Here is a 10394-nt window from a genome sequence, read left to right on the forward strand (position 1 = left end):
ATTTAATTTTGATTTATTACCCGTAAGAATAACTGCTTTTCATATTAATCATGTGAATAGTTATCTAAAAGAACAAATGTGATTTTACGATTATATAAAATACTTTATATTATCAGTGTATCAAAACTAAACTCTAAAAATAATAAAAAATATTATTTGTACATCAAAATGAAGTACTAAAATAGACATAATATATTTATATACAAATATATATATTATTTAACTCATTTTTAATATATATTTTATATTTTAACATGTGTTTTATATTAATAATTGATTTAAGAGTATACGTAATATGATTAAAAACAATAGATAATAATTTAATCAAATATGTTAAATAATATTTAACTATCAACTTCATATGAATACAAATGTACTCGAATTTCTAATGTTAACATATGCCTGCAATTTCACATGGTGACACCACATACGAATATATGATATATCATACTCCACAAATAGTACTATTGCCGAGTTATGAAAGATGAGACAAGGTTGTAGTGGGTGGGGCTCACGCGCAATCTTTCGAAATTGTGAAGCATGCATGTTTCTCACATCAGAAACACAAGAGCAACATAAATGTGGCCATGGAAAGTGTACCTGGCTTCGTTGGCATGTCGGGTTTTCACGTAATAAGATTAAAAAGAAAATGATTCTTTTGGGTAGGTGATGGTGACTAGTGAGATAACAATTATGGTTATTAGTGTCTTGTGTTTTTGTTTTGATTATTATTATTGTTAGCCATGGGAATGTTTCAAACATATGGGGACTTTGATTTCACTACAATATATCTCCTTTTCCTTGGGCTCTTACTGAATTTTCTCCTATTATAGATATTTTGTAGTTATTATATAGGTTTCTTTTGGATTTGATCATTGGTAGCTATCACATAAAGTGCAAAACGAGATGTATACATACGAAGCGTAGTTATTACATGAACAATGCATTATATTCCTCATTCAACAATACCTTGTCATAATATTCCTACTTAATTGTTTATTAGTTTCTCCATTTTTTGTTATAATTATTTTTTTAATGTTTATAACTATAGTTTAAAATGATTTGAGTCGGAGAAAGATTTCAAGAAGTGGCTGTAGTTTAGTGGTAAGAATTCCACGTTGTGGCCGTGGAGACCTGGGCTCGAATCCCAGCAGCCACAAATGTTTTATTGCTTTCATTTTAATTTTTTTTTTCAATCCCCTTTTTGGGCCAGATACTAGTTACTTTAGTTTCGGCATTAGGCCTTTTCTTTATGGGCCAGATCTAGCCCATTTAATTGGACACCATCATGTTTGGGCCTCAGGAATCAAAGCTAAGCCCAAAACTGCTTTTGAACATGGTAACGTGGGAAGCACTTAGATGGTACACGTCACATGCCGTTCTTTCTGCCATTTCGGTGTCGCTGTTTTTCATTTTCCGTTTTCCGTTGTTCACTCTTTTATTGTCTCCATTTACACGCCAATGTTCCCTGCAACAAATACTATGCTTCTGGAACTTCACAAAAGAATCACTCACTTCATTCTTTCAACCTTCATTTACACAGTTACTTTCCATCTCTCTCGATTCCTACCAACACTCGTATGTAAGTTCGTTCACCTTTTTTTGTTTTGTGTCTCTATATTTTGTTTTATACGAACTTCACTATTTTGTGTTTTGATGTTTTATGTTCTGCAAACAAGAACCTTGAGCTCGTTGGTTATTACTTATTAGGGTGTCAATGTAGCTTGAATTGAATTCCATGAGGTTTACGATAGTATGTGAAGAAACACACTGACATTAGGTTGAAAGGGCAAAATTGGAACTTTATGCGCGGGGTTTTGTATGTGCGGTGTGGTGTGCATGGCATGGGGTTCTGCAAAAGAATTGTGTGTGAATTCTAAGGAGTGATGTGGGGAAAAATTGTGAGCATGGGAAAAAGGGATTTGGGGATTAAAGTGTAAAATTATAAAATTAGATGAAATGTGGTTTGACTTAAGATCGGAATGTTCCCTTTGGAATAAAAAAAAGTTCTGGGATGAGTTCATAGTGAACATAAAGTCTAATCCATGAATTTTAACAGTAAATATTTGGGTGTGGTGTGTAGGTACTGACTATTAGAGCATCTTACAATTTGATAAATTTTCAACCATACTGTGTAATTCATGAATTCTTCTAATATCTCAAAATTTTGAATGCAGGGTTTATGAGACTGGAATCATATGAGTAAGGTTGTTTGAAAGAAAAGAGAATTGCACATTGAAGATATTTTGGGGTTGGATTGTTGTCCGTGGATGGAGATAGGTACAAAGAAGATGAAAGTCGATAAAGAAATGCTAAACCTCAATGACGTGGTCAGCATTGTGTCAAAAAATTGTCGGTGTAACGAATTGGAAGAGAGAAGCAAGAAAGCTGAAGGGAGGTGTGCTGAGTTAGAATTTGAGCTTCAAAGGAAACATAGTCAATGTGAAGCACTCGAAGCTAAACTTAAGGCACTGGGAGCAGATAAATTTGCTGCTGAAGAGGAGTTGAAGGTTTTGACGGTTTCTAGTGAGAAGCACAAAGAGGAAAAACAAATTAGCTATGAAAAAGAGAGAGGGGAAGCAACAATTGACAGCTTGACAGATGATAATGAGGTTGTTCAGCTAATGATTGAAAATAAGGTTTTGGAATGTGAGAAGAAAAGGGCCGAGAGTGAGGCTGAGGTATGGAAAGATAATTACAAGAAAATGGAATTACGGGCCATACAATTGGAGCTAGGAAGGGGCCATGAAAGAAACGAGAAACAGGAAGCAAGCAACTGGACTACTGCTACAGTTGGTTCACATCAAGGACCAATCTCAAATTCTAGATTTCATCCGGCAAGACAAGCCAGAAAACAGTTGAAATTTCTAAATGAAGAGAGTCCCTGCAAAAGGATGGCTCCATCCACGCCTCTTGGTGCAAAACCTGCTTCAGTATGTGTAATTGATATCACTGACAGTGATGATGAACCTAATATTATCCAAACCTCACCTGTACTAACTCAGGGTGGTGGAAATATTTCTGTTCCAACATGTTTTGTAGCCGAAATTGAAAAGATGTCTAACATTGATGGTGGAAACAATGAAAAAGATTTGAGTGCTGGTGAAGATGTTCCTTTTGTTGCCACCCTTAAGAGGAAACGAACTTGTAATGTTGTCACAAGTGAGTCTGAACATGATGATGCCAACGATTGTGATGATGATGATGATGATGATGATGATGATATGCCGATTAGTAAGCTTAAGAGGATGCATATTCCGAAAGCAGGATCAGAGCAAGTTAAATGTGACATTAATAGTTCGGCGACAACTACTACTTTTGCATATAACAAGACTATAGGCACTGCAACACCTCGACGGCGCCTAGTGCCTCTTAGAAAATGTGCAAGAGAACAAGAGTGTAAAAAGTCTTCAAATAGATCTAAAAAGGCCAAACATCGAGAAAGTATCGCAACAAATTCTTGCGAATCAGAGGAAGATTTGTCAGACTCTGAAGATGAAGGCTTGAGTGATTTTATTGTTGATGATTCCGATGTATCTAATTGTGATGATGCATCAAGCAAGTCGCACACTGTATCTAACGATGATGGAGACTCTGATACCAGTAACTCACAAGATGTACCTGATGATGACTCATGCTCTGATTCCCAGGAAGAAACTGATAGGAAAGTGGACTTTGGGATGATACTATCACAAATTCAGAGGAGGAAAGACCACAAATCGAAGTGGGAGTATGAAGCTGACATGCTTGCAGCATTTGGAAAGGATCCTGAACTGTGTATGAAGGCTGTCTGTGCTCTTTATCTACAACAAACATCTGAGGAACAGATGAGCAGGGGATCAATGTATTCCAACCAGCGGGGATTCAGCAAGTTTGATGCTCACAGGTTGTCACAAAACCTATTTGACCCTGTTTTACTGCTTCATTTAACTTCATATCTTAAAATGTCCTTGCTAAAGTACTTTGTTTTTAGTTAATTTCCTGCTCTTAAGTGTTGAAGGGAATAGGGAATCATATGTTGAGAGCTTGGTACTTTGGTAGTCTATTTCTGGATAAAATACTCAGTTTCTATTTCTTTTTGAACAGTATTTTGTGTCATGGCTTCATAGTAGGTAACAGAAATGTTTTTGGTACTCGCACTTTTTCATACACCAAGTCATCTCTTTTTCATTCGCCACGAGACGAGGTTTGCAACCTAATGATTTCAGTTCCCCAGCCCATCTAATGATAAAGGAGAGTAAGTTGGCTCAATATATGAGGGAAAATGAGTACATCTATCAAAACTCAAAACTGAATATTGAATCGAATTCGTGTTAGTTGCAGCAATTTGAACTAAACCCCCCAATCATGTGGATTCTATATATCTATGCTTGTTCATGGACATTGGCAGGTTTCTAACACTTTTCCTTTCACTTACAGAGGTAGTACTTTGGCTGAGTTCCTCACTAATGGAGATCCTCTTGGTGGTTTGAAGAAGAGTGTGAAGGAATTGAAGGAATATGATCCCCAAGCAGTTGAACTGTGCAGAACTCTGGCCAATCGGTACTCAAGACAATTATATGAGATCTACAAGAACAAAGAGTGTCCTTTTTTTTCTTGACACTGGCTGCTATGGAATCCTTTGTACTTTGGGAAATGGAGTTATGTCTATAATGAAAGCAAGTATTCCTGTTTTGGTTCCTCTGTATATATTTTGAGTATGGTCTTTAACCCTTCATCTGTATCCATATCCATCTATCTACATGTAAACTTAACCTGCAATTTGCAATCATTAGATGTTTGGTCTACCTAAAGTCTTAGGCTATGTTAGGGATTTTTTGTTTTAAATGATAGCATATAGCAATCATTAATAGAATAAAGGAAAAAGGAGATAAGGGAATTAATGTTTTATTGGTAAGGCTGTTCAAATGCTATTTAATCTAAATAAAAAACGATTAAAATCACAAAACATATAGATCGATTTGGTTTGATCTCAATTTTTCTCCAGGACTTTATTAGTATGAAATTCTAAATAGCTCAAAGCAATAGCCATTTTTAGTTTCAAGAGCAAACTAAAGATTTTTCTTGTTTAAATTAGTTTGTTACAAATGTTTTTGACATCAACATCTATCTATCTATCCTCCTTTTTTTTTTGTTCTTACACTACACACTCACATATTAGAAAGGATTTTATATTCCACTTCAAGATTTGAATCCTGGTGTAGCCTGACGAGAAGTCTAACAAATCTTTAATAAATCATGGAAATAGTAAAAAAAAAAAAAGTATTGAAGTAGCCTTTCTCCACATTTGAAGGCCAAAGAATAGAAAAAGTATAAAAAATAGTAAAGAAAATTTGTAAGGCTTCAGAAAACTTGATGATGCTTTTGCAGTTGAGGTTACTGTTGCTGTTGAGATTGTTGCTGCAATGGGGAGAGAGAGCAAGGAATATTAAAAAAATGAGCCAAATTTTTCTTTTTACATCATAAAATTCACATTATTTTAGATATATAAAAAAAGTTTAGAATCCTAAACTAGCTTGTTATTTTTCAAAATATCTATAATAAATCAACGAGAGATTAATCATCGTAATTGACAATGAATATCTAGATTATGAAATAAAAATCTTACCAAATTTAATTTGGTGTGTCAATGTTGTATATATAACAAAAGTTATTATTAATATAAAATTATATAATATTTTTTTGTGACTAAATTATATATGATATAATATATGTAATTAGATTATCTAAACAAAAATAGTGTAAAAATTGAGAGAGAGTAATAAGAGAAAATTAGAAAATGATCTTCTGAATACGTATCAGAGAGTAAAAATAAGTTAAACAGAAAAATTTTAATAAATTAAAATTAATCAAAGTATTATATTAACTTATTAATAAAAAATTTCAAAATTATAAAAAGAAAAAATAGCTAGAAAGGCATTGAAATGGCCTCTTTCCACATTTGAAGACAAAAGAATAGGAAAACAAAATAAATAGTAAAGAAAATCCTAATTTTTAAGAGGCTTTCCTAAACTTGCGGATACACCTTACATCAAATCTCAATTTTTATTATAAAAGAAGCTCCACATACCTCTTCAAACTCACCACCCTCATCACATCTTTCTCCTACAACTTTGTGTGTGATTTCTCTCTCCTTTCTTTTCTTCAAAGGGAGAGAGAAGAATAAAAGAATAATAACAATAAAAAATAAATAAAGAATCAAGATTTGTAATAGAAAGATGGCATCTTCAATGAGAGTGGCAGTTTTCCTTGGCATGATTGCAGCTCTTATTTCAATAGTAGCTGCTACAGAACCCGCTACTTTTTCTATCGATGTTAGTCACATTCCCACAAACGAAACTCAACTTCTTACCGCAGACAACAGTGGTAATTTAATTTCCCTATTTTTCTCTTCATTATTATTTTTATTGATATCTTAATATTAATTCATGATGTTCTAGGTTGTTACAATTTTTATTTATCTTATGTTATTGTTTGCAAAATGTAGGTGCTGCCTCATATGATCAAGCAATTGCTTATGTCCTAATGTTGCTGGCTTTGGTGTTCACCTACATCTTTCACTAAATGAAGGCTGAGGAATCCACAAAGAATTATTTTTTTATTTTTTAATTTTTTTACAACAGGAATATACAAAAAATTATGGATACCTGGATTGTATTTGTAGTTCCAATAATGATATTCTAATTGTTTATTTTCCTTTATTTATTTGTATTTCTATGTGTTCGTTCACCTATATTATCTTTCACTCTTGGTAAACGTGTCCAACTTATATATATAAACTATAAAATCGGACACAATACTTACTAACATTCGTTCGACACGCGTGTCTACTGTGTCTTAATAAAAAATAAAAAAAATCTTTTTCAAACAAGCTTAAACACACGTATATATCATCACGTATCAGCGTATCCAGTCTTATTCTTAATATATATTATTAAAATAAATTTAGATATAATATATATTATTATTTATTAAAATAAAAAATATTTTAAATACTTGATATAATTAAAATAAGATATTACAAATAATTAAAAAATTAATTTATATTTTAATATCAATAAAATATCAAAATATCATTATAATTTATCTAAAAAATACTTTATATTTTATATGTATATGTGTTCTTGTGTCTTATAAAATTTTAAAATTTGCATGTCATCGTATTCTGTATTCATATTAGTGTCTGTGCATTATAGTATATAAATCTCCACAAAACCTAAGCCTCAATATCGGAATGTTTCTTCTCACTTGTTTAATTTTAATATTTTTTTCTTTTTCTTCCCTCATAATAACAATAATAATAATAATAATAATAATAATAATAAAACACATTCATAGGCTCTAATGGTGTGTATTTGCTAATGGTTTTAATTTGCTAGGATATCAACTTTTTTTTTTAAATCATCAATAAGCCAACAAAATAGAAAACTTGAATGGGTTTGGGGTTTGAGTTGTTATTTTATATAAAAAGTATAACTAAAAGAAAAAAGAAATGCTAGTTAATTATGGACTTAAAGAAAGTAGTTTTTTTTTTCTTTTTTTTATTCTTGGGATTTTTTTTTCTTTAATCGAAATTCACTAACAATTAATAACAATCCTTAAAAAATACAAAATAGGGATAGATAGAGAAGGATTCTCACAATTAAGGTAAATATTGGTCGATAAGAATATAGAAGTTAAAATTTTGATTCAACTCTTAAAATTTTTTGATATTATAATTTTAGATAAATCAATCGATTTTATAATTTAAATATTATTATAATTTTATATTTTATATACTTAATTTATGTTTTCAATTTCACTTAAAATTTTGATTTTTTTTTACTTACTCAAGAGGAGATAAATTGAGTCATAAAAATAAATATAATTTTTGTTTAAAGACAATATATTTTTGTTTTTTGGTGAGCTTATAAAAAATTTTTTTAAACCATTAATTAATATCTTTTGTCACTCGGATAAAATAACTTTTATAACGGTAATTATTTTTACTTGAACCTGCAAAATATGAGACCAACCCACATTCCCTTCTAATATACAATATATATTCGAAATTTGGCACCATAAAGTCGGTCCAGTAGTATCAAAAATAACTCATGCAATCTTATCCACATAGATTAGACCAGCTTAGATATGAGTCTCCGAGATTCATAATCCTCAACTTGAAGAAAAAGTCAGACATTTTTCTATTAATGTGGTTATCACCTTTCAAGTGATAACCAACCTAAACATGGATTGAACTTCTCACTCTAAAACAGAATGATTACTTATGATTTTTAAAAGTTATTTCTAAAAAAATAATTAAGTCATATATTGTTACGCTATCTTATAAATACTTCAATATTCAGGTATTTTCTCTAGTCTAATATTACTTAAAATTTATTTAAACATTTGCTAATTTGAATATCAGAGTCTCCTATAAATATCCTCTACCACTGTCCAGACAAGGATGTTGGATAAACCACTATTTCGACAAACAAGTCGAAACCATCACTCAAAGGAGTTTGAACTTTAAATCCAAACCAAAATCCATCTTAATTTTAGGTAATACCTTGAAACAGTAATATATACTAGTACTTTTCTAAAAGTTCGAAGAAGCTAAATTACAATCCATGGAATAAAATATTTCTCTGGAATCATTGTTATTATTGATGTGAAATTATGTTTAGCTTTGTTGTGTTGAAGGTACTTAATAAAGTAGATAGAAAAGTGATATTGTGTTGATGATCTAGAAGAGTAATTACAAGGAAATTGGAACTATATGAGTTTGTAGTATTACTGGAAGAAAAATAAACCAATAAAACAGTAGTATGAACTAAGAAAGGAAAGTGAAGCAAAAACACAGTGATACTCGTTGTGCATGAAGACTTGAACGAAGAGAAGAATTAATTGGATCAAATACAAAGAATTTGATGTAATCAGAAGAGGGAGGAATAGAATGATAGAATGGCACGATACCAGGCTCAAGCTACCTACATAATTCTTCCATTTTGTATTTATGATGCGTCCTTCTATGCACGTCCGAAGGAGGTAGGTCAGCAGCCATATATCTTTGCTCTGTAACTAACTTCCTCTTAGAAGAATTGCTTGCATTAGAGTGCTCACTCCCATCCAATTTCGTTATTCTCTTTCTTACATTACCCTCTCCATTTAGATCAACCATATTCTCATGGTTGAGAGAAGGGTGTAGTCTAGTCACGTTTGCAATTGGTTCTCATGATATTTCTGCAGTGTCTCCAATTCTCCACTGCACATGGACCTGTTTTTCTGGTTTTCCATGTTTGAGAATGATGCAAAATCCTAGAACCCGAGAATGCTCAAGTATAGGACCCTTGGCACTAGTCTGTAGAGGCAATGGCAAGTACATATCATTATTACGGAATCTCTTTAACACTGAAATATAGAACACATTATGAATCTTAGCCTCTAGAGGAAGTTTGAGTTTATAGGCTACCAAGCTAAGTTTCTTGACAATGCAAAATGGTTCAAATTATCTCATTCCCAACTTTTGATTTTTTCTCAAAGCCACTGAGTGTTGACGGTAAGGCTATAAACGAACCAGTACCATATCATTCTCTTCAAATTCAGCCTCTCGACGATTTTTATCAGCAAACATCTTCAGATATTATTGGGCATGATTGAGGTTGGCCTTAAGCTGTTCAATCAGCGTGTTCCGATTGGTTAGCAACACTTGCAATGATGGTTCGTCAGCAGGAGAGAACTCATATCTAATGAGATTTGGGAGGCACAACCATATAGAGCCATGTAAGGGGACATTTTGATGCTTCTGTGATGAGAAGTGTTGTACCAATACTGGGCCCAAGGTAGCATATTGAACCATAACCTGGGATTCTCGAAACAGAAGCAATGAAGATACATCTCCAATGTCTTGTTCACAACTTCATTTTTTCTGTCCGTTTGTAGGTGGTATGATGAGCTCATGGATAAAGTAGTGGTTTGCAACTTAAATAATCTCCACCAAAAGTGACTCATAAAGATCTGGTCCCTATCCAAGACAATGGATCTAAGAAATTCATGGAGTTTGACAATATTCCTGATGAATACCTTTGCCACTAAACGATTGTTAAAGTCATATTTCAAGGGTATAAAATGAGCAAATTTGGTCAATCTATCAATGATCACCATAATGACCATATACTCATAAAACTGTGGAAGAGAAGCGATAAAATCTATGCAGATAGCCTCCCACACCTGTGATGGTATTGGGAGAGGTTAGAGCTATCCTGTAGGTAGTCGGGCCTCTGTTTTGGTGGGCTGGCAAGTGGAGTAGGAAAGAACATAAGCTCTTATATCTCTTTGCATATTCGGCCAATAGAAGGTAGAGCAAATTCGTTCCACAGTCTTGGTAATGCCAGAATGACCTCCAATCATGGCAT

The 10394-nt window shown here is 32.5% G+C and overlaps 1 protein-coding gene and 1 non-coding gene across 4 annotated transcripts; both read left to right on the forward strand.

The window, feature by feature from the left end:
* Positions 1-1087: 1087 nt before the first annotated feature.
* On the forward strand, positions 1088-1159 carry TRNAH-GUG (transfer RNA histidin (anticodon GUG)). Its single transcript has one exon. It is a non-coding gene; the product is annotated as a tRNA-His (tRNA).
* Positions 1160-1402: 243 nt separating this feature from the next.
* Positions 1403-4871, forward strand: LOC107460624 (uncharacterized). Of its 3 annotated transcripts, none has more exons than XM_052252411.1 (3): positions 1403-1582; positions 2178-3886; positions 4113-4407. In XM_052252411.1, the coding sequence occupies exons 2-3, from the start codon at positions 2271-2273 to the stop codon at positions 4114-4116; spliced, it is 1620 nt and encodes a 539-aa protein (XP_052108371.1). In that variant the 5' UTR covers positions 1403-1582; positions 2178-2270; the 3' UTR covers positions 4117-4407. The 3 variants fall into 3 exon arrangements, with proteins under 3 accessions (XP_052108371.1, XP_015934499.1, XP_020984348.1); XM_016079013.3 differs by lacking the exon at positions 4113-4407 and adding an exon at positions 4420-4871 and having other exon boundaries at positions 1405-1582; XM_021128689.2 differs by lacking the exon at positions 4113-4407 and adding an exon at positions 4420-4871 and having other exon boundaries at positions 1405-1578.
* The last annotated feature ends 5523 nt before the right edge of the window (positions 4872-10394 follow it).

Source organism: Arachis duranensis, chromosome 8 (genome assembly GCF_000817695.3).
Source record: "Arachis duranensis cultivar V14167 chromosome 8, aradu.V14167.gnm2.J7QH, whole genome shotgun sequence".
NCBI classification, from domain to species: Eukaryota; Viridiplantae; Streptophyta; class Magnoliopsida; order Fabales; family Fabaceae; genus Arachis; species Arachis duranensis.